Source organism: Motacilla alba, chromosome 21, assembly GCF_015832195.1.
Source record: "Motacilla alba alba isolate MOTALB_02 chromosome 21, Motacilla_alba_V1.0_pri, whole genome shotgun sequence".
Classification (NCBI taxonomy): Eukaryota; Metazoa; Chordata; class Aves; order Passeriformes; family Motacillidae; genus Motacilla; species Motacilla alba.
Window position 1 is genome coordinate 812,944 of NC_052036.1, and position 24,730 is coordinate 837,673.

Here is a 24,730-nt window from a genome sequence, read left to right on the forward strand (position 1 = left end):
GCAGCCCTGCACGGGCACCCCAACAATCCTGCCCTGCACAGACACCCCAGAATGCAGCCCTGCACGGGCACCCCAACAATCCTGCCCTGCACAGACACCCCAGAATGCAGCCCTGCACGGGCACCCCAAAATCCTGCCCTGCACAGATACCCCAACAATCCTGCCCTGCACAGGCACCCCAGAACCCAGCCCTGCACGGGCACCCCAACAATCCTGCCCTGCACAGACACCCCAGAATCCTGCCCTGCACAGGCACCCCAGAATGCAGCCCTGCACGGGCACCCCAAAATCCTGCCCTGCACAGATACCCCAACAATCCAGCCCTGCACAGGCATCCCAGAACCCAGCCCTGCACGGGCACCCCAGAATCCAACCTGCACGGGCACCCCAACAATCCTGCCCTGCACAGACACCCCAGAATCCTGCCCTGCACGGATACCCCAACAATCCAGCCCTGCACAGATACCCCAACAATCCTGCCCTGCACAGGCACCCCAGAACCCAGCCCTGCACGGGCACCCCAGAATCCAACCTGCACGGGCACCCCAACAATCCAGCCCCGCACAGGCACCCCAGAATCCTGCCCTGCACGGGCACCCCAGAACCCAGCCCTGCACGGGCACCCCAGAATCCAACCTGCACGGGCACCCCAACAATCCAGCCCCGCACAGGCACCCCAGAACCCAGCCCTGCACGGGCACCCCAGAATCCAACCTGCACGGGCACCCCAACAATCCAGCCCCGCACAGGCACCCCAGAACGCAGCCCTGCACAGACACCCCAGAATCCTGCCCTGCTCAGACATCCCAGAATCCATCCCTGCACAGGCACCCCAGAATCCCTCCCTGGGCATCCCTGGAATATCCTGAGCTGGAAGTGGCACAGCCCAGCCCTGCACAGATACCCCAAAATCCCACCCTGGGCATCTCTGGAATATGCTCAGCTGGAGTGGCACAGTCCAGCCCTGCACAGGCACCCCAGAATCCAGCCCTGCACAGGCACCCCAGAATCCAGCTCTGCACAGGCACCCCAACAACCCAGCCCTGCACAGGCACCCCAACAACCCAGCCCTGGACATCTCTGGAATATCCTGAGCTGGAAGGAGCACAGCCCAGCCCCAGCCCTGCACAGGCACCCCAGAATCCCTTCCTGAGCATCTCTGGAATATCCTGAGCTGGAAGGGGCACACCCAGACCTGCACAGACACCCCAAAATCCCTCCCTGGGCATCCCTGGAGCACTGTCCCATCGCTCCTGGAGCCCGTGCCTGTTGCCCGGGAGCCTGGGCAGTGCCAGCACCCTCTGGGGAAGAGCCTGATACCCAGCTGAGCCTCCCCTGGCACAAACCCATACCTGTACAGATTTAACCATGGAAATTAATTCTGCGGAGTAACAGTGAATATTTCATCCTAACGAGTTTAAAAGGCACGTAATTTTTCCATCTCTCTTCCATTGTTTAGTGCAATTACTTAGGGATCGTATTGTGACTGAATGATAGGGCAGGGAGGAAGAACAACCCACCCAGTCATTTGGCACACCGAGACAGGACTGTGCTGCAGAGCTGGTCTGTTCTCCCCACTCAAGTCCCTCCCTTCCTATCAGCTCTGTCTGTGCTATCAGCCCCAGCAGAGGTGCATTGTTTAAAAATCAGTTTCCTCCTCAAGGGAGCTAAGGAGGAACTTGAGCAAGGGGCACAGCCTCAGCACAAGCGTGGAACACAGCTCCCAGCAAATGCAGGTGTTTGGGGGCTATCGAGGCAACCACAGCTATCTAAAGGGAGGCAGTAAGTCTTACAGTGTGAGGACTTGGAAATCCTAGAGTGGCTCACAAATACTTCCAAAACGAAATTCACCAACTCGAGTGGCTCAGAAATACTTCCAAAACGAAATTCACCAACTCGAGTGGCTCCTCATATTGCAGCAACAGTATGTGTGTAATTTCCATTGAACTGTTAATTGATGAATGGAAACAGGCACAGTCCTGGTAAAGCTCATGGAGTCTTGGTGATCACTTCAGACAGCAGTAGTTTCATCACCTTACTGATAATTAAGTTGCAAAGGGTCTAGTAATGAAGCCTTTACCTACCTTCCATGGAAATGACTTTCTGTAGAAGCTGGAGAAGAGGAAAGAACAGTGAAAAATTCCTTCAGATTGACTTTGACAAGCAAAGGAAAGTTGTTGGTTATTTTTAAATTCAGGTATCGTTTTGGAAAAAGCTACTTCAAATTCTTCCCTCTGGTAATAGGCTTATTCCATACTCAGTGACATCAATGGGATTGCTCACAGAGCATCACCTAAAAATGGTAACTCTTTACAGGGTCTAAGGAATCAAGGGCTAGTGAATTTTAAAAATTCTATTAGAGAGAGGAAGGAAAAAGGATTTAATTATACTAATTCAGAAACTCTGTTACCTCCCAATATAGCTCATTAACCCCTGATCAAATTAAGACTAATTCTGTCAGGATTGGTAGCAAAGCTTAAAGGACAAAACCAAAAATCCTACAGCATTCCTGATTTCCCATCAGATTTAGGCAAAACAAAAATTTGCTCACTTTCTCTCTTACCAAGTCCCAGACTTCTCAAAAGGGCTGGAGTTCCCTCCCCTCATTCTCAGAAGACATCAGCAGTCTACACATTTGACTAACGTCTTAGAAGTGAGCTAGTGCACTGGAAGTATAGAGGAATGCTAATTTAGGAAAGAAAAATCTCAGAAAATGTTTCAGAGTAGCAGCACAAGTGTCCTAGTTCTCAAAAATAGAAACAGTGTTTGACAGTTTTACCTCCTATACAGAGCCTGAAGCTTCTGCTGCTCACCATCTCCACAAAAAAAGCCATGTCAATTTTTACTCAACTGTTTCCTATTTTAGCTTAGGAGCAATGTGATAAGTTATTTCCAGGAGGACATAATAGAAATCAGTTATTTTTTGCAGTTTTGCCTCATAATGAGGTACACACACATTCTACTCTCTCTGCACTAAGCTCCTACATCACACTGATGTCAAACCTGACCTCAAGCACCAGTCATCAGCTGGGCTCTACTGGGAACAAATAGGAAGGTTGGAATCCAGCTATCAGCCCATCCCATTTCTGCCATCAAATCCCAGCCTGAAAGCTCCACCTGACCAAAGGAGCCCCACTCCCTCCCGGGCTGCCTCCTCCCAAGCCATGCAGCCTCTCTGCTGGGAGCAGTCCCTGGAGTCAGAGCTGTCCACACGCTCTGGATGCTGCTCCAGGACTCAGCAGCTGCTCAGATCGTGAGCAGCTCGTTGTTGCCACTGCAGGGAAGGCCAAAGCTGGGCTCAGATGCTGCAGGGTTTGTCTCAGCTGCCAAAGCAAATGACACTAAAGAACAGAAGGCAGAGTGTGGCCAAAGCAAAACACCAGCCTACATGTGAGCTCTGAAATACTCACTGCACCATCAGTAGTAGTTCATGTGCCACACTTGAGTCACAAGGTGCTGCTGCAATACAAGGGGGGGAAGACTATTCAAATGAAAGCATATTCTAATGGTTCTGAAAGAACTAATCTCAAGTATGCAGGATATTTGATTTAGAAGTGAAAGGTAAGACTTGTATCATAAGAACTGCTGAAAATCTTTCTCTCATGGCACTTCCACAGGGCAGCCAGGCCACAGTCACTGTCTGTCCTTATGCTCTCAGGCCTGCACCTGAGCCAGGTCTAAAAGCCACGACAGATCTGTTCAAACCCACTACCACAACCGTGTATCCCAAATGCACAGGGGACACACAACTCTAATTACATTCTTACTAAAAGCTCCCATGGTGGGCACAGCTCATATCCTCAGAGAAGCAAGTTTGTCCTACTTGAACACCCCAGGGCGTTCACACAGCAGTGAACGATGCACCCTTAAAAAACCAGAACTACTCTCAAACTTATTGGGGCACTTGGGCTATTACAGTGCTCCAAAGCAATATGACCCAGGTGTAAGAAGACAGTTTCAAATGTCCAAGCCAGTTCTCCTGTTTTAATACAGTTTTAATGAACATCAGTCCAAGAGATCACTTGATAGTATGAGGTACATTCCTTGACCACATATGGCTGTGCTTAAGGAAAAGAACAAACATATAATTAAATTAAATACTGTAATTTAATTTAGTAGTAGCTTAATTATCAAGTTAAAAAAATTATAATTAACTATTAACATTAATGACTTGACACCTTTTAGAAAGCATGAGTCCAAAAGGAAATATCCACAGATGGTCACAAACTCGTAGTGTTTCCACCAGCACTGCCACCTGCAACAGTCTCTTAAAGGACTATTTGTTCAGTGAAGGAATTGGTCTTCAGTCTGTAAGGGGAACCTCGGCTCTGCTACTTTGTGTGGTCTTCTAGGAGATACACAATCAGCTCGTAGGTGGACAGGACGATGGCTGTGTTTGGGATCTGCCGGATGAGCTGGGCAAAGAGTCCTCTGTAGAAGGCCAGGTAGCCCTCTTCCCGAGCCACCAGCCGTGCCGTCTGCAGGAAAGCCTTGTACTTGGTGCCTTCCTCTCGCAGCCGTGTCCGGATCACCTCTGCACAACGGGACACACAGTTACCAAGGAGAAACCTGCCAGCACCAGCAGAGCTCCTGCGTGCAAACCCCAGCGACCGGGAGAGCTGGAGCAACACCAGCCAGCACAGCCATGGCACCCTGCACACACTGCCCTTCAGGCAAGAGGAAGAGTTAAAGAGGAGCTCTCTCTCATGTGGAATAAATGAATGATTGGCTCATTGGAGCTAATACAGCTCTAAATGCTTTACTGATGCTCACATAATCAATACTGCTCCTTCTACACAACCATGTCATTCACATCTATGCAAAACGACTAACACTGCTCAGTGCCAAGTGCTTCCCACAGCCTGACCACAGAATCCCAGAGGCTGTGGCTACTTACCCAGCTGAGGCTACTGGTCAGAACAGAAACATTAGGCAATCAGTTTCTTGGTGGCTTTTGAGTTGTTCTTGTGCCAACCACATGCCTAACTAGGAATAGTGGGACCAGTACTGACAATGCCAGTGCAGAAGCCAAAGTAACATGCATTTGACCCTTCAAACAACTAAGGGTTTTACAGCCCTAGACCCTGCATTTGTCTTGGATTCCAGGCAACAGCTGTTGTGCTGCACTCACAAATGGAAGGGTTAACATACCATGAGGATAAGCAATACAGGAGGCACAGCCCTTGGAGACAGCAGCAGCAACCATCAGTCCAAAGAAGCTTGTCGAGGTCCTCTCGGTCCCGTTAGAGGAAGGGGGCAGCTGGACTTCCTTCAAGTGCTTTTTTAAACTTTCATAAATAGCAAAGCAGATAATGGTCTCAGAAATCCCTGCATAGGAGGCAGTCAGGCCCCTATAGAAACCACGGACACCTTCTGTCTGGTAAACATATCTAGCACACTGCAAAGCATTCATTGGTTTGGAGCCCCTCACTCTAAAAAACAAACAGAACAGAGCATATCGTGAGTCAGGAAAAATAATATTAAAAAAAACCCTTAGGGCTTTCAATACTTTTTATGACTACAGAAATGGTTCTCTGAGTTTTACTCCAAAATTCTCCTAGGAAAGCTGCACAGAGCAGGACTACAATGCTAAGAGTGCACACTTGGCTTTGCTACTTCACTAATATATACTCATAATTCCTTCAGCTCAAGTTCAATCTAGTCTGTCACAGTTCACACCAAGGCCTTTAAAGACAATAAGCACTGAAGACACACGGCTTTGTGTCAAACTGGTGATTCCATTTAAAGCCATCTTCAGCAGGCCAAGAGACAGAAGTCTGCTGCATGAGACATGATCCTTCATTTTAAGAGACAGCACTCAGTTCAAAGGTGCCACCCTGCAAAGTGCTGGAATTAAGCCTTATAAATTATTTATAAAGTTGTCGTGCCTTATAAGATCCTTTTAATCTGACCTAGCATGTCCTTGCAGGAAGGAATTTCCATTCTAAGCAGTCAGGTTATTAGCAGAGTCCCTTATTGCTTTGATATCCACCAGTGACTGAAGCATTCAACTAAAAGAAATTGCTGTCAAATTCCCTCTGTCTTCTGGATGTGTGGTTAACAGTAACACAGTGGTGAAGGAGCAAAAGAGCATTAAACCACTGCAGCAGATTCTTATTGCCTGCAGGAAGTTTTATGAAATAAACTGCTGTCTTCATCCCAATTTGAAGGCAGCACCCTTTCTTACAGCCTCCTGAGTACCCCACCTGTGTGACCTGGGACCAGTGACCCTGCTGCTGCAGTGACACACACCTGGCTGAGCTGGGACCAGTGACCTTGCTGCTGCAGTGACACACACCTGGCTGAGCTGGGACCAGTGACCTTGCTGCTGCAGTGACACACACCTGTGTGACCTGGGACCAGTGACCCTGCTGCTGCAGTGACACACACCTGTGTGATCTGGGATGATCAGTGACCTTGCTGCTGCAGTGACACACACCTGTGTGATCTGGAATGACCAGTGACCCTGCTGCTGCAGTGACACACACCTGTGTGATCTGGGATGATCAGTGACCTTGCTGCTGCAGTGACACACACCTGTGTGACCTGGGACCAGTGACCCTGCTGCTGCAGTGACACACACCTGGCTGATCTGGGATGACCAGTGACCCTGCTGCTGCAGTGACACACACCTGTGTGATCTGGGATGATCAGTGACCTTGCTGCTGCAGTGACACACACCTGTGTGACCTGGGACCAGTGACCCTGCTGCTGCAGTGACACACACCTGGCTGATCTGGGACCAGTGACCTTGCTGCTGCAGTGACACACACCTGGCTGAGCTGGGACCAGTGACCTTGCTGCTGCAGTGACACACACCTGGCTGAGCTGGGACCAGTGCAGGTGATGCTGCCAAAAGGGACACAGACTCCACCCTCATGCTCAGCCTCCCCCACGAGCTCTCATGGCCCTTCCACAGTTTCTACCACTGCTGTATCACAACCTTCTGCCCTCAACACATTTATCCTCATCTTCAACCCCAGAACTGCAGAGGATTCTGTAAGCAACAGACAGAAAAATAATGCTATGCTAAACTAAAGATTTACAGTGAAGCCAGAGGCTGAACCTCACCCAGCACTCAAGGCAACTCCCACATCTTCTCAACAGTCTCTGTGCATCAAACTGAAGAAAGACACACAGAACATAAAACCTTTAGTCTGACCACACAGAAACATGGCTTGAAAGGTGGAACTGAGAGTCAGGGAAAAACCGGGCAAGATCTACCAAAGTACAAAGAGCCACGAGTAAAACCAGGTTCAGTTTAGCAGAGGCTGCTGTGGCCACCCAGAGGCACCCACCACCCCCATCAGTCACTCACTTCCGTTCCAGCTGCATTCTTGTTTTCACCATCCATATAGGGTTCATCAGGGAATTTGTGATAAAGGCTGAAAAAACACGACCACAAGCGCAGCTGAAGCCAGGCCATTGTATTGCCAGGAACCTTACACCCTGAGCAGTGAGACACTTTCAAAAGCCACACAGGTGCACGGCTTCCAATTCCATGTTAAAATTCAGGAAGCATCAACCCATGGATTCTTCCTTTTTGCACCTATTTTAATATGTGTGTCATGCTCCTAAGGGCTGTTGTAGACAAGATCCTGCCTTGCTGGCTGGATTTGGAATTCCAGCTCGAAGGAAACCCGTGGGGACACAAACCTGAACTGGACTCGTGTTCCCCAGGGCTGTAGGTGGTGCCATTGAGCTGCTCATTAACAGAACCCACCCCTAATTAAGGGCTTACTTTGGGAATGATTATTTTTAGTGACCACTCTGGTGACTGATGATTGAACTAGGGGAGCTCTTCTGCAGTATTTTTCCTACAAGAACAAACTATTTTTCCCAGCCTGGTAGGAAAAATACAACATCCTGAAACAATTTGGCAAAAGCAGTATCAGAAGTTTTATGGTGTTTACGAATATTTTTTCCTTGCATTAAGAGACATGACCAGGGCATTGCAATTGGAAAAAAAACATCCTAAATTAGTAAACAACAATCTAGAAATATTTCCGTGCTGAACAGATAAACAGCTCCTCTGCAGAAAAGGAGAGATAGGAGCTAGCAAACTCTTGGGTTTTAGCATATACCAACCCAGGTTAAGGGCACATTTTCAGCACCTGCCACACACTGGCCTCTGTTCCAGGAGTTACAAACACTCACCTGCAGAACCTGCAGAACAGATGTGCACAATGTTGCTGTTGGGCACAAACATGCTGTTAAACTGCTCTTTGGCTTTGGAGTAGCAGGCAAAATAGACAGCTCTGTGGGGTAAAAAAGAAGAAAAGCAATGTAAAACAGACCATGTCAAACTAGACAATTACTGTTCTTTTTCCAGCCCCCTGAAAACCACAGCTCTCTGAAGAGGCCTCCACATGACTACTTCCATCTGCAGGGACACAGAGGGTTTTGTTGTCTCTCTTCCCTTACACTGCAGTGCCACAGTTTGACTTGACACCCACAGGGCAGGAACATTTTGCTATGGGAGGCAGCGTGGTGCTGCAGACAGCATGAGTGGGAAAAGCAGAGCCCTGGATCCAGAGCCCTGCTGCAGAGGTTACCTGTACAGAAACAGGATCCCCTGCTTCTCTGGGGGACATCTCACCTACCGGGCACGAGGCCAGAGAGGGAGTTCACCTCTCTTGAGGCTCCTTCCTGACTGGAAAACTGGTTCTAACTGGTTCAGCTTCAGGCAGAGAACATCTGCCAATATCCAAACTGCTGATGAGTTTTATCATTTCCTAGACAGAGAATCTTCAGCCCTGCCAAGAACAGGACAGTCACAGGGAGAGGCCTCTGAGGTGCTGTAAGACTTCCAGAGGCAAGCAAGCTTTGGTGCTGCTGAAAGAGGGGCACACACCCCTTTTGGGGCTGTGTGGAGCAATGAGACTCCTTCCCCCTCAGCTGCAGGTTTCCATTTGACAAGAATTTCGGCAAGCAAGGCCCAGAGAGCAACTCCTCTCCCCTGGCACACAGCTCCCACTCCCTGCTAGGCAGGCACTGCTACGTGTCCAAGGGAAGCAGGACATTAGAATAATGCAATTATTAACCTACAGCCTTTTCTGCACTGCTTTCTCTTCCTTTTCAAGCACAGAAGTGGCTCTTGCAATGACTTGGAACTTAAATATACTTGGCATTTAAGTGCATTATTTACTCTGCATCTTCCAGTGGCACAGAAATGTAAACCAGATTTTTATCTGTAATTGTTGATGTGTACACTGAGCAGAATGCAGACACAAATCTCAGTTTACAGAAGGGAGAACTTCATGGCCTATTATTTTGAATCACAAATACACTGTAACATTTGTGTTGGCACCTTAAACATGGCTTTTAGCAATAGTTTAACTATTTACCTTGATGGTGCAACTCCAACCAAGTTTGGACCCAGCCCTCGGAAGAGTGACCTTGGTCCTTCTTTTTCCAGAATTGACCTTAAAATAAAAAACAAACAGGGAGGGAGAAGATAGTATTTGGGTTAAAAGTTAGTTTCTTGTTCTGTTGGGCAGAGAGCCAAAAGAACTTCACAAAAGCAAAGACTATGACTTGTGGAGCTGTTAGATTTTAATCTACATGATATACTTCAAAATAAGTGGAATTATACACTGAGTAAAAACCACTGTACCATAAGATTCACTGCTCTACAGGCAAGCGGGTGTCAAATGGCACGAAGTTATAATTTCCATTCTTTGAAAGCTGTCAGGAATTGAACTGAAGTTTCATGGAGAAGCCAGTGATAGCTGACTCTGATGAACAAAGAGTATTTTCAGTGTTCTCTGTATCTAAGCAATTCAGAAGTTTGCTTCCTGTACAGTCCTGTACAGAGGAATGGAAAAAGAAATCCTTTTTCCTTTTACAATTAGCTAGGGATGTGCTTTTCCCCCCAAGAAAGCTGAATGTGGCAATCCCTCTACAAACAATGGGAGTGCACAGTGTGCCAGACAGCAGCTCTCTTCACTGAGCTCACCCTGGGAAAACCAGGCAAGAAATTCCGGGTGGCTCTGGGCTCTGTGGGTCGCTCTCTGCACCCTCTGCAGCTGCCAGCCTTTCACAGTTTGCTCTCCAGGTCACTGGCACTGCTCAGAGTGCTCCCCACAGACTTCAACCCAAGCTCGTTCGACAGGAGGAGCTTCTGAAACACTTTTGTTTTCTGCAGCAGAGCTGAACTTTCTGTATAAACTGCAGGGCTGAGTGTTTCCAAGGAGACAGATCCACCAACTACTTGTTCTTTGTCACTTAACAGTCACGACTGCAGCTTCCAGCTGGGCTAACTCATCAGAATCCTAAATGGATTAGACAAAGCCAGCCTGCCCTTCTGGAGTGCTTTCTGTCAGCAGCAGGCTGAACCTGCCCTCTGGGTACCTGCTTTCCTTCTATTTACAGCAGCCAAGGCCTTTCATACCTCACACCTTTAACTCTCACAGAGCAGTTTCACTGGCAGGGCTCCCTCCTTAGCCAGGCAATTTTCCCAAACCAGGGGGTCCCAGTCATGTCCAGTTTGGCAATGATCAGGACTGAGAAAGGGATGAAAGAGCAAAAGCAAGGGACTGAACTTCCCTTCTTTCTTCAAACATTTGTATTTTCTCAGGTCATAATCAATAGCATTATCTGCTCCTCACAGATGCTGCCTGCAAGGGAATGACAGCAGAAATACTTTGCTCTCACTTCTCAAACATCTAAAGTAATCAGGTTGAAAGCTCGGCAATACACACAGCTAACAATTCCTGAAGTGAAATTAAATCAAGATCCCAGTCACCAAACTTAATGAGCTTAATAAATACATTAAAAAGGCTGACCCGTTTTAAACCATTTCTTCTCTCCCTAAAAAGACAACCCCAGAAAAAGATGGGCCCAGAGGATGAATTAAGATCTTTCTGCTTCAAAAGTTTTCACTTTCTTTAGTTACAGCTGCCTGAAGTCCAGTGCTGCAAGGTGAAAAGACAGCAAAGGAAAGGGCATTAAAATCAAAGCAACTGGCACTGCCTTATGCATTCAGTCACGAATTGCTCTAGACTCACCTCTGAGTAGACAAAGAAATGTTTGGCAGGGGAGAGCAGGCTGTTTACAATACAGAAACTCAAGTCCCAGAATGACTCCAGCCAGAGAGCTCTGCAGAGAATTTGAATTAGCACTCCAGTGTTATATAACTGTGCAGCTTCTCCCCAGGCAGCCTGCCAGGCGTGCTGGCCTTACATAAAATCATTCAGCTTGCACTGCTGGTGGGTATTTTCCTTGGCACTCCTGCCACCTGATCTCAGCAGGACCTCTGCATCACCCTGGGCTGCCCAAGCAGCCAGAACTCAATCCTTCTGCAGGAGGTCTGACCATGAATCCATGGTGCTTTGGTGTGAACACACAGTAGCTGAGACTGTCATAGGTGCCCGTGGAACTTTGAGCAGCTGTTAGATAATTTCACATTTCCTCTTCTTTAGGAGCACACATCTAAAAGGGAGCAGCTAGAGCAGCAAACATTGCAGCCTGAACCACTCCAGGCTTTTAACAGAGGCCGAGACAGGCACGGCCAGGACTGCTGCATAACAATGATCAGCAAAGACAACACCTATCAGCAGAGGAGAGCTCAGTAAGCCAGGGCCAGCTGAGAAGGTAAAAGCCCCCAGGACGCCCACAGGACATTGTATTTTAGTGAAGTGGAACTGGGAATGGTGAATGGGAGGAGCAGCAGCACTCACTTGAGAACACTGAAGAGCCCGGGGGACACAGATGTTGGCCTGACCATTCCTTCCCCACTGATGGTCCCCAGCTGCACCTGGGAGTAGTAGACAGTCCTGAAGGCCAGTTTTGAGGATTGAAGCCTCGTCTTTATCACCTCTAAGGGACACGTAAAGATGGCTCCAACTGTTCCTCCACACCTGCAAAGAACAAAGAGAAGGCAGAACGTGACAAAGGCCGCTGCACAGATGTGCAGAAGCAGAGCACAGAAATGCAGCCTCAAGCCTGGTCTCATTATTCCACACTGCACACACAGGCAGCTCTGGCACCAGGCACGGCAGACTGTGCCCATGCCCTGGGGGAGGGACGCGGGTAGCCATGAGAAAACAGAGGTGATACCAACACCCACAAACATCCCTGGCTGACCACGGGGTCAGGGGACCACTGGCTGGTCCCACGTCCTGCCACCACTTGGGAGTTCTGCCTGGGAAAACTTCCGTGGCATCTGTCCCTCTCCGAGGCTGCTGTCCTGCAACAGACACAGCCTCGCATGGATTCTTCTTATGGGAAGCAGGAAGCTGCCAGATGACAACAAGCCACTGGGGATTAGGACACTACAGAATGAAAAAAATAATATGATTCTTCACCGTTTATGATTAAAGAAGTGTCTTCAGAAGCAGCAAACATCAAAACTACACTAAGCTAGACAGTCTAAAGAACAACAGATATCAACTTTTTTAGGGGAGAAGGAGGGAAGGAAGCAGCAAGGATGAGGAGGGTTGGCAAACAGAACAGCAGGGCAGAAAGGCCCCTAAAGAACAGACTTCCCACACTCTGATAGCAGAGGGACAAAAATGAAAAATTATACACACATGACCCTATGATAGGCACATATTCATCTTAATACAGTCAGACTGAGCCTCAAAAAAAGCACATTGGGCCAAGAATGTGAAGTGTATGAGTCCTAATTTTAATTTTTATCAGTGATCTGGAAAGTGACTGGTCAAACTATTTCTCTCTCTGCTGCTGTTCCTCTTAGGTAATTGAATGTTCCTTCTGGCAAACTTCATGATTAAACATAATGCTGAGGTTGGCTAAAAGGTAATATAGCTACATTTTATTACTCAAACACACTGGGATTTAGGAAGGCTTAAGTAAATATTTCAGGTTTCTTGCAAGGGTATTTACTGCAGCTGAACTGGCTAGGAAATATTTTCTTTGTTTGCACAAGTGTCAAAGCATGTGATTGCTTCAGAAACCTGTGTTTATGATTTTTCTTAGAAAACACCAGGGGTCAACACTTAAATCTCTTTGATGTTCATGTGAAATTGCAACTTTGGTAGTTTTCCATGAAGGGGAGATGAATTTTAAAAAATAACTGTACCCTTTTTCTTGTGTACAAAACCCCACATTGCTTGCTAAAGAACACTGCATGCACTGAATTGGGAACAGAGATCCACAGAAGGACACTGCTAAATGCATTAGTGGGTATTTTCTAAAGCCCCTTCCAGACATAACTACCTTACCAGGAGAATATTTTTTTAAGCACAAGGGAAAGGGCAATAAAGAATGGCAGAAAGATCCAATCTGGGATGCACACGAGCTCATGAATGCAGCCCGTCTTGCCTGCTGAAGCAGTGTATTTCATGTGAACAGAAACCATTCTCTGCCCAAGCCCCACACTGCATGAACAGCGTGGCCACCCAGGTGTGCAAGCACAGAGCTCCAGGTTCTTTACCAGGCTCCAGAGCACACCCCAGAGCCAGGGAACACAGCTTCCTCACCACAGCTTCCAGGTTCTGCAAGATTCCGTCCAAGTAGGAGCCCAAACCGTGCTTTTCAAATGCAAATGCACCCACCAGAAGAAACTGCTTTCGTGGAGACTGCTAATGTGATTTAACAGCGTTGTTCAGCTCCTCTTCCTTGCTGAGAGGGATGGAAACCTAAACTAGGGACAATCCACACGTGCACAATGACAGACACGGTAAGAAAGAGCTCTGCCTGCACCCCTCTGAAAGCTTCTGAATGTTGACTGAAGGCACTGAGCTGATCAGGAACTCAGCGCACAGCAGCTGGAATTGTGTCATCTGGCTCTGAAACACCACACAGACCTTATCAGGCCTCTGATTATTTTGTGTACTGAAGCAGGGCTTGGAGCTGAGCCCTCTGTGGGTCCACAGAGCTCAGGAGGAAATGGCTGCAGCTCATCCTTCTCTCCTTTGTCAGATGCTCTCACATTGCTCACACTTCTCTGACATGACATTTCAGGGGGAAGAGGCCCATCAGGAATGGCTTCTCCAGCAAAACCTTTCCTGTTCCCACAGCTCAGGCATCACCTGGGACAGAAGGTGTTTTCAGGTTCCCCCCACTGCTGCCTTTCTAACTGTGTCCTTCCAATACAGACACACACATGTGCAATTAACTCCTGACTAATCAACACGCCCCAGAGCAACTGCAAGTCTGGGGGAACTTCATGAGGTGATTGGATTGCCTTAATTCCCAATTCCTTTATCTGCCAATGCTCCACTGCTCTGTATTCACTCCTCAGTCCCATTTATTTCACATTCAAACAATACTTCGACAGTAACAATTCATAAATTCAGAGCACTTCAACTTTATTTTCTGTTTCTGAACCACCAGCTGCTCAGTCTAGTGACTCCTTGCCCCACAATTTTTTAGCCTCTCTGGCATATTCTCTCCCACATCAGCTGTCTTCTTGCCTTCCTAGCCCACTCCTTGCCTTTCAGCCTTTTAGCCTGATAATCCAGTTAATCTCTGCAGCCTTTAATATTTAAACTTCTGCTAACGCATATATAATCCTCTGAAACCCAGCATGACGAGTTAGTATCTGCAACACCACTCTTAACAGCTCACAGTTTATGCTGTCAGTGGAACATTTAAGAAAAAACCCTTATCTAACAGCAATTCTCAGAGTGTCACAGGGTGCACACATTATGTCCCAAACATAAATGCACTGCAGACAGTTCAAGTAAGGACTTTGATGTATTGGGCAGTTTTTCCAGCTCAGATGACTTTCCTTTGCATGGGAATTCCACACATCATCCCCTGGGAAGATGCCTGAAGAACAACACACTGTGCACAGCAGAAACACTCTGTATTCCTAGGGTGTCCCAAGTGCCTGCATCTGGGAAAAAAGGAGAAACAACCTCAGCTGCATAAACAGCCAAAGAACTGAAACATTCAGGGACTTGAAGCAGGATAAATTTGATTTGGGAAAATCGTGAGCTGCAAGCAAGGCAAAACCTGCAAGCCTTCCCACTGTGAGTCAGGGTTTTCTGCTGCATCAGTGCAGCACAACAGTTCAGAGATCTTAAAGCAGCGCTCACTGCACAAGCCTCTTGCACAAATCCTCAAACAGTGCCTAAATCTGTCCTTGGTGAACAGCACAGAAACCCCCTGGAAACAAAACACCTCAGCAGTGTTTCCAGCAGGTCAGACATGGTGATACACGGAGATACAGAATGTACTCTATTAACAGCTGGAGAAAAATCCTTTACGTCCATAGAGAACAATGTTTAAAAAACATGCCGAGGACACACATGCCAGAGTGCAATTCCCAATTTTCTCTTGCTGCCAGGTTTCTGTCTGTTCAGAGTCCACCCCCAAAGTATCAATGACCTGCATTTGAAATAAACTCTCAGCACCCACTGGCACAACTGATAGAGATGGCAAGAATCTTAATTAAGACTTACTTCATCAGTCCTAGATTTAATCACTGAGCAATATTCTTAATACAAATATCAAGCCAACCTGAATGTTAAAGGAAGTCCTGCAGAACAAAGTCCTTCCAGTAGCTGACTTCAATACCACAAAGATGATGGAGCTGCCTGGTTACAGCAAGCACAGCTCACGACCAGCCTGACACACTGTGCTGGGCATTTGATATTATATTGATTTTCTAAACCATGCCACATGCTCTAGCATGACACGCTCAGCTGAACCAGCAAAGCAGGTTCCACCTTTGGTATTTCCTTACTGCATGGTCCAGACTGTGAGCAAAACAAGCTTCTGCATTCTCAGACGCCAAAGGAAACTGAGTTTCAGAACAATACAGACTGTTCCTAATGCTTTAATGTTATTAAGCATTCATTCAGCTTCCCCCTAATCATGCTGTTTCCAGCTATTCCTGTGTTCCTTGAGCTGCCCCACTGTTAATGAGGTAGGGAAAGCACAGGAACCAGGAGCAGGGTGGGACAGTCAATCCCAGCTCAACTCCCACTCCTGGACCACACGCATCTTCAGGTGAGCACTGCTTCTCTCCACTTCCCAGGTGGAAACATCTCCCAGACTGTTTGTCAGCATCAGCACATTGCCTAACACCACCACCACTTCTCAGGAAATCTCTGTAGTAACCAGCATTCCTCCAGCTGGGAAGACAACCTGGAGTAACCTCCTTTCCCAAACAACAACTGCAGGGACTGCAGCAGGGAACCAGGGTCCCTGAGCTGTAAACACACTGTGTCTGTTGTGCAACCGGGGCATCATTGTCTCTGCTGCCCCTGGAACCTCCCCAGCCTCAGAGCCACGCTCCCTCCACTGCACCACGAGGACTCTTTGGCTTCTGTTGCTCTTGGAAGCCTGAAAAGGAACTAACAGAAACTAACGGGCCAACGAGTCTGTCTGCCTGAATAACCTGGTTAATAGGAAACCACCTGTTTCAACAGCTGGAGAGCACTGTGCAGCATCCTGGTGCATTTCATCACTCCCAGCCCCTGAAGAGCCCAACGTTGTATTCTGGCCCCTCAGACTATCTCAGGCTGGCTCAGCTTCGTGCAAACACAGAGATATGAATTACTATTTAATCTGACACCACAGCCCATCCCCACCTTCCCAGAAAACCATCACGATACCAACAATGCCTCTATCGAAATTATTCCCAGTGAATGGGCTCCTTTCACTTTCTCTGCAAAAACCACTTTCCAACTGCACAGAGCACGGGGATCCCTGCAGGAGGCAGGGGTACAACAAACCACCAAGGAAGACGTTCACTTCCCAGCACTAGATCAAAACACTGAGGAGTTTAACATTCCTGTTTATTTATAGCCTGAGGAGTTACCCGAGGACAGCAGGAGCTCTGGGTGGGCGCTGTTACTATCCAAACAAATTCCACGTGTTCACTCAGGTCCAGCTCCTGTCCCACGTACTGCTCTGATGCAAGTGGGGGAGGCAGAGGGGACAGAGCATTCACGCCAGCAGAAGGGCAGCGTCTCTGAAAAACTCGAGATTTGTTTGGTTTAACAAACATTATATTAAATAAACCTACTGCTCCAGGGACATGTCAGAGGAAACAGAAGTATCCTGTTAAGCAACAGAAAAACCAATGGTCTACTATCAGACAGATTAAACTAACAACAGGCTTCGTGTTGGCTTCCGAATTACTGTCAGCTGACAAGCACTAAGGAATATTCTATTAGTTGGATAATTTAAGCTGTTGAAAAACTGAAATAAAGTATTTCTGACAAGGCCAAAGGTGCCCTTAATCTGCACAGCAGAGGATTGAAACCTGATTTACACCATACAATCATCTTCCTAGACTCCTATTAAAATACCTGCAATAGGTTAATTTTCTAAGGGTTTCTGGCTGGCGGTTTATGGGTTAGGGCTGTTTGCTTCCAGCTTTTAACACAACAAACCCAACGGCCTGCGAGTCCTCGCAGCACGAACCGGACAGCAGCGGGGCGCCCCGCCAGTCACCCCCGGCAGGCGCCAGCCCCTTCTCCAGCCCCGCTCCCCGGCTGGAGCTCCCGCACGCCGCACCGGCAGGCAGCTCTGCGGGACGGAGCGCGGGCACCGCCTGGCACCGAGCACCGCCCGTGCCGCGGCAGCGCGGGCACCGCCTGGCACCGAGCACCGCCCGTGCCGCGGCAGCGCGGCCCCGCAGCGCCCGGGAACGGCGACGGGGACGGGACAGGCCCGGCCGGCCGCCAGCGGGGAGCGGAGCAGCGGCGGCAGGGCCCCGGCCCGGCCACTGCGGGGCCTGTCCGTCTGTCCCTGGGGCACAGCGGGGCCTGTCCGTCTGTCCCTGGGGCACAGCGGAGCCTGTCCGTCTGTCCCTGGAGTACAGCGGGGCCTGTCTGTCCGTCTGTCCCTGGGGTACAGCGGGGCCTGTCCGTCTGTCCCTGGGGCACAGCGGGGCCTGTCTGTCTGTCCGTCCCTCAGCACAGCCGGTCCCGGCCCTGCCCCGGTGCCCCGCACTCACCCCCCGGCGAAGAGGTGCAGCAGGGTGTTCTCCTGCGGGCCGCCCGCCATGGCGGTGAGGATGATGATGATGATGAGGAGGATGATGAGGAGGATGATGATGATGATGAGGATGAGGGGCAGGGCGGAGCCGGCTCCCGGTGTCGCCGCCGGGGCCGCGCGCCGAACGGGCCGCACGCGCGTGACGCCGCCGGGGGGGCGTGGCCGGCGGCAGCGAGTGACGTCACGGCAACGAGAGAGACACCGCCCCCCGTGACGTCACGGGACAAAGACAAAAAAATTAAAAATTCATTGTAAGGTTCATCTAATCCCAAACCTGGAGTTAGCACGGCTCCAGCCCGGTTCAACACGGCTCCAGCCCGGCTAGCACAGCATCAGCCCGGTTAGCACGGCTAGTTACACGGCTCCAGCCCGGTTAGCACAGCATCAGCCCGGCTAGCACAGCATCAGCCCGGTTAGCACGGCTCCAGCCCGGTTTAACCCGGCTCCAGCCCGGTTTAACACGCCTCCAGCCCGGTTTTACACGCCTCCAGCCCGGTTAGCACGGCTCTAGCCCGGTTAGCACAGCATCAGCCCGGTTAGCACGGCTCCAGCCCGGTTTAACACGGCTCCAGCCCGGTTTAACACGCCTCCAGCCCGGCTAGCACAGCACGGCTCAGCCCGGTTTAGCCGGCTCCATCCCTAGCACGGCTCCAGCCCGGTTTAACACGGCTGTTCCGGGGCGCCGCACACGCTCCCCGGCTCGCCGCTCCCCGCCCGGGCTGCTCGGCCGCTGCTTCCCCAGCAGAGAGCACTGCAGGAGCGGCGCTGGCCCGGGAGCCGCGGGGGGCTGGCTCGGGGCTGGCTCGGGGCTGGCCCGGGGGGCTGGGGCCCGGGAGCCGCTGGGGGGCCGGCTCGGGGCTCGGGGCCGGCCCGGGAGCCGCGGGGGCTCGGGGCTGGCTCGGGGCCGGCTCGGGGCTGGCTCGGGGGCGGCTCGGGACTGGCCCGGGGCTGGCTCGGGGCTGGCTCGGGGCTGGCTCGGGCTGCCAGGGATGCGGGAGCATCCGCCTGGCCTGCAATGCCTGAATGGCTCTGGAGGTGCTGTGGCTCCTGCTGCCCTTCACCAAACACGGCTCCAAGGAGGGATCAGCCCTAAAGAGCTCCGGCAGTCGAGGGTTTCCCTGAAGCCCTGGCGCACAAAGCCATCGAGCTGATTGTTTGAGCCAGACAGGGAAAGCTCTCCCGGCTTCCCGGGCATCATCACTGTGGTCCTTGCAGGGCAGCCAGGACGAGGGAAGAGAGGAGAATCTTGACTCCATGTTTCAGAAAGTTGAATTATTATATTATCATATATATTATATTTAAAATGCCAAACTAAAGCTACACTGAAAGAATAGAGAGAAAGGAATCATCAGAGGGCTGGACAAGAATAGAATGGAATGAATAACAAAATCTTGTGACTGACCAGAAAGCCTGACCCAGCTGCATCCTTGATTGGTTAATTAAGTAGAAACACCTAAAATGGACCAAAGATGCACTTGTTGCATTCCAGAGCAGCGGATAATAATTGTTTTTCTTTATTTCCTGGGGCCTCTCACCTTCTCAGGAGAAAAAATCCTGGCAAAAGGATTTTTCATAAAATATGTTGGTGACACGTCACCTTGACTCTCCTTGTCCCTGTGTCTGTGAATTGAGGAGGAAGTTTTTCACAGAAAGAGTGGTCAAATCCTGGAATCATCTGCCCAGGGAGGTGGTGGAGTCACCATCCCTGGATGTGTTTAAAAAAAGCCTGGATGTGGCACTGGGTGCCATGGTCTGGTTGAGGTGTTGGAACATGGACTCGATGATCTCAAAGGTCTCTTCCAACCTGGAAATTCGGTGATTCTGTGATTCTGTCTGCTGCTCCATCCCCTCAGCCCTCAGGGCTGGCTGCAGGAGCTGTGGCTGCAGCAGGGCAGTTCTGTGTCGTGCTGGGAGCTGTCAAAGCACCAGCAGAGAGGGCCAGATCTGGGAAAACTCTGTGCTCCAGACACTGCTGAGCATTTCTAGGGAATTTCATGAGGATAAATGCTCACAGAGCATTGTGGCCTCCACAGATCAGACACCGCAGGAGCCACATCAGGGGAAGTTCCTAAATTACTGCCGTGCCAGTACAGCATGAACCCAACCAGGAAAGGCTCGAGCTGGCTATTCCTGGGACTTGTTTTGTCTGGTGGCTTCCTACAAACTGGAGCGAGGAGTCACCAGCTTGTTCCACATCATTAGCTGCTGGCAGCTTCCCAACCATTACCAGCATGGCCTGGATCTCACCCAGTGTCTTTGAGATGAAAGGCATCGCAGCACCACTGCACTCACTGTTTTAGGTCCCAGTCCAGCTCCCACTCAAGGCAGTTACTCTTTTTCCACTGACTGCAGCTGGAGCTGGGTCTGACATTCCTGCAGCAGATCTGTCTCCAGCCCTGAGTTAGGTGAAATATTGGTTAAATACTCCAAAACAACAGATAGGGGTCTGCAACCCCGCTGTTTGCTGGCATCAAATAAAAACCAGCCACACAGTCAAGCAGGAGCATGAGGAATTCTGTTTCCTTCCTGGAAACACTGAAGGTCTGAACTCAGAGCAGCCAAAGCACCTGGTGACAGGAGCCTAGGAGCCTGCTGTCAGGGGGTGTCTGGGGGCCATCACTCTTCCCAAAGTGCATCCCTGCCACCACAGAAATCTCCCTGCTGGTGATGCACATCCTGGTAACAGCACTCATCTGCCCTCAGAACAGGCAGGGGCACTGCTCAGGCTTTGGGAGCAGCCTTGGGAGGCATGCATGTCCAAAAGAGTCTCCCACCCCAGCAGCAGCAGCCCCTGAGGAACAAGGTGGGCACTCAGGGGAAGGAGAAACTGGGTAAAATCATGGCCAGCAAATGACATTTTTTCCACACTAACATGGAGCTGGAGTCACGAGCTCGGGGTAAGGAGGTGACACTGAGGCAGGAGTGTTTTCCCTGGAGCAGGAGGTGGGAGCAGTGGGAAGGAGGGACTGGAGCCCCTGGGCAGCCTGGCTTGGTGCTGACTCACAGACACCTCTGCCTGGGGGACACACAGCTCCTGTGCCTTCACACTCTGGGCAAGGGCTGAGACACCTCTGGAGGGGATGTGGGGCTCCCAGGGGTCTGAGAGGGGCACCAGGGGAGCCTTCCAAGAGCCAGCACTGCTGAAGTGCAGGGGGTGAGCAGAGCACCTGCATCCTTGGCAGCTCGGTGCAAATGCAGCCCAGAGAGCCAAATGGAGGGTGTATGGCCAGACAGATACAGGGGATATGGTCAGATACAGGGGATATGGTCAGATATAGGGGATATAAACAGATATAGGGGATACAAGCAGATACAGGAGATACAGTCAGATATAGGCAGAAAGAATCCCGATTTTTGGAGGATTAAAAGGGGATCAATGGAGCAGAGTAGCAGCACCCCTCTGTGTGAACCAACTTCCCTCCATCACCATAGCCAGCCTCCCTGCAGGCAGCACTAGGATTAATGGGAAACACATGGGAGCAGAGTCAGGGATCCAGGGCTCAGGACGAGCACTGAAGCAGAAGGAGCACCTGGAGCCCGTTCAGGAGTGAGCTCAGGGACCAAACATCCCGTGAATGGGGAGTGGGCTGGGTGGGGAGCTTAGGAGGCACAGGGTCCAGTGCGGTGCTTCCCACCCTGCCAGGGCTGCACGCCAGCCTGGGAGGAGCATTCCAGCTCCAGCACAGCACAGGGGTCACTGACCACAGCCTGCATCTCCCACACAACATCTCCTTCCTGCCCTCCCAGGTTAAATTGCCAGAGCTGGCCTCATGGCAGAGTCACCAGGGCCACTGAGGGGACACAGAGGGGACACTGCTTCCTGCTGGGGGCTAAAGGCAAGGCTGTAATGCAGGTGAGCAGAACATTGTTATGCAGCAGAGTGGGAGCTGCTTCAATCTAAACCCTGGTGTGATGGTGGCAGCTGCAGCACCTACATGCTCTGCCATCCCCCAGCTGTAATCACAGCAGAAACGTGGTGGGAAAAAGTTCTCAGGGTGACACGTATCTGTCTGCCGTGCTCCTGGCTCTCTGCAGTTTAACTAACAAAACACCTGCAAGGGGAAATCTCTTTCGTCTCAACCATACCTCTCACCTCCTTGGGTTTGCAGATAGTTGATTGCATCAATTGCAATCTTTCCCTTAAAATAAGGATTGGTTATTTTTGAAGAGGAATTAAATGACTGAAGGGAGGATGGAACGCACAGAGGAGAGGAGCTCAGTTACCAAAGGCTCTGCTGTTTTATTAGCTAACATCAGCATAAACTGCTCAGTAAAATGGCTGCCCATCCCATCACTTTTATTACCTTCCACATCTGCTTTTTTATTGTCATCAGCTTAGCTTTAAACAGTCCTTTCCAACCTTTCCTGTGGCTTGATCTTCGCTGTCCTCACTCCAGAATTAAGTAACAAGGTTGTAACCCAGCACTTTCCATGCCTTGCTGTGCAAGGTTCACTGGGTCACTCCAGGACCTCTGCCTTTCCCTGTCCCTGACACCCTGGCTCTGCCACGAGGGCTGTGCACACTCCCTGCAACCACCAAGGCTCTCACCTCAGCATTAAAGCTCTGCCTGACCTCCAGATTTGCCCCAGTAAATCTTCTGTCCAGCATGGCCTTGAAACAATCTGCTCCAACAGCCCAAGATGAGGATTAGGTTTTATAGAAACAAAAGCAACAATTGCTACAATTTGAACATATTTCCCCTGGATTTGTTTTTCATTCAGTGAACGAGGATTTTTATTTAAATGTGTTCTGTAACATTACAAATGGATAGAGGAGCAATGAGCCAACAACAGGGCTCTTGCAATGCAGCAGTGAACCCCAAGGACCGTGTGTCCTGTTGTCACAGCTTTGTGGGCACTGCCTCTTTTTCTATCAACTGACACTGCCAGGCACCAGACCCTTCCAGAAATCCCCTCAGCCAGCTCCCCCAGGAACTCCAGAATAAGCTGCAGTGCCCTGAAGCATCTCAGGATTTCTCTGGGGACCAAATCTGAACTCCAGGATCTTTCAAAGCTCAGCCCTCTCCCCTTTTCCTGAGCTCTAGAGCTGCCTCGGTGTCGTTGCTGCAGGAGCTTCCCCAGCCCATGCAGTGCCCTGAGTGCTCCCCGCAGGCTCCTGGGGCTGGGACAGGGCAGGCAGGTGTGCCAGATGTGCCAGATGTGCCGGATGCTGCCTTGCTCCAGCTGTGACTGCTCACCAGAGGAGAATGCTGTGCTGCAGGCACAGGGACAAGGTGCGAGGAGGAAGCCTAGAGGGAAGGGGAACCTCTCCCACCAAGAATATGTGCTTTGTACCCTCCACTGCTCTGCTTCTCAGCCAGCCCCTGAAATGAAAACCATGTGGAGGGGTGGAGCAGGAGGGCAGGGATTTATGGGTTGTTTTATAGGAGATGATATAAAACACTTTTATGTCAAGTTCTCTGTTGTGTTAATTTCCTTTCTCCTTCTCTTGCTGGTTCCTTAACCACATGCAGGAGAGATCCAGGCTCTCTGCAGTCGCAGAATAAATCTACCCTTGGAATGCCTGTGGTCAGTGCCCAGCCCACCCTTTCTGTCAGCTTGCCATTTATTGTGGATTATGGGAAATAAAACCTGGACCTGGGCATGTCTCTGTGCTGTGGGCACATCAGCCTTGTTGGTTCAGCAGCTGTGCTGAAACGTGCCCTAAATGCCACCTTTTAATCTGATCCTCAGGATTCCACTTTAATCCCACTGTGAGACCCACGTGGCTCATGGGCTAAGGGGATAAGGCAGGTAAATGAGGGAGAATTATTCCTGTTTTATGGGTTTCTGGAGAAGGCTGTGGGAGCTGGTAAAGGCTGGCTGCAGGGGACCCAGTGTGTCACCTCAGGGCTTGCTGGCCACTGAAATGAACAGGGGACTCTGGAAACTGTCATTATTTGATGCAGTCCACACTTCTTCGTCCTCCCTGACTGAAATGATGAGGAAAGGCAAAGGCTGAGAACGGGTTAAGAGGGAAGGGGAAGCAGCACAAGCAGATTTTAAAAAAACCAATTACTCTATCCAAGGCAAAGGGCAGCCTGGTGATATATCTCACCCAAAGGGGGCTGACAGAGTGACCTCATGCTGCTTGTCCAACACAGCCCCATCCCTCCCACAGCCACCTGGAGCAGCAGCTCCCTCTGCCTGGCAGCGATCCCTCCCTCCAGAGCAGGGCCAGCTTCAGAGCAGCGCTGTCCCTGCCCTGCTCCAGCCCCTTCCCAGGAAATCTGGAGGCAGCAAACGAGCACCCAGTCCTGCACTGTCCCAGGGACACGGCGCACCACGGCTGAGTGCTCAGGTGCAGGTTTAGGCCGTGCTTTACAAACCATGCAAAACCCTTAACTCGTCTCAGAATCGCTGCTGAGCCTGAAGAGCTGGGCTTGGCTCACACAGGTGCCCAGCCACAGCCCCAGGTGCCTCACAGGTGCCTCACAGGTGCCTCACAGGTGCCTCACAGGTGCCTCACAGGTGCCTCACAGGTACCTCACAGGTGCCTCAGGCCCAGCCTGGGCTGCAGCCTGCCCAGTGCTCCCTCTGTCTTTCGTATTAATCCCAAGGATAAACCCAAAAGGAAGCTATCACTGGCTAAATTCTAGCAGTTTCTTTGGTGCCAGAGACCCAGGTTGCTGCCCAGAGACTCTGGGGTGTGCCAGGAGGATCCTTGGGAAGCAGCCTGGGCTAAACCTTCCCCCCAGGTGTGTTCCGTGGGGGCAGGCAGAGTCTCAGCAGAGCCGAGGACAGCGCAGGGAGGTGGCAGGCAGCAGCAGGTGAGGGGATGTGATGGTGCAGGAGGTGTGCTGACAGG

The 24,730-nt window shown here is 50.4% G+C and overlaps 1 protein-coding gene across 1 annotated transcript; it reads right to left on the minus strand.

Annotated features, from left to right (window-relative positions):
- Positions 1-3,969: 3,969 nt before the first annotated feature.
- Positions 3,970-18,034, minus strand: SLC25A33 (solute carrier family 25 member 33). The gene is made up of 7 exons (XM_038159909.1): positions 17,882-18,034; positions 11,682-11,861; positions 9,348-9,425; positions 8,158-8,258; positions 7,319-7,385; positions 5,152-5,432; positions 3,970-4,534 (listed from the first exon to the last, which is right to left on the minus strand). Exons 1-7 carry the CDS (start codon positions 17,929-17,931, stop codon positions 4,332-4,334), a joined length of 960 nt encoding a protein of 319 aa, XP_038015837.1. The 5' UTR covers positions 17,932-18,034; the 3' UTR covers positions 3,970-4,331.
- Between the last annotated feature and the right edge of the window lie 6,696 nt (positions 18,035-24,730).

Bases quoted from the DNA above. Each gene is read 5' to 3' on its own strand.
- SLC25A33 (XM_038159909.1), bottom strand. From the start codon at position 17,931: ATGGCGGGCGGCCCGCAGGAGAACACCCTGCTGCACCTCTTCGCCGGG. The intron at 11,862-17,881 runs GTGAGTGCGGGG...TGTTCTTTGCAG, and splicing joins CTGCACCTCTTCGCCGGGGG to GTGTGGAGGAACAGTTGGAG. The intron at 7,386-8,157 runs GTGAGTGTTTGT...GTGTTTTTTCAG, and splicing joins CTGTTCTGCAGGTTCTGCAG to CCTTTATCACAAATTCCCTG.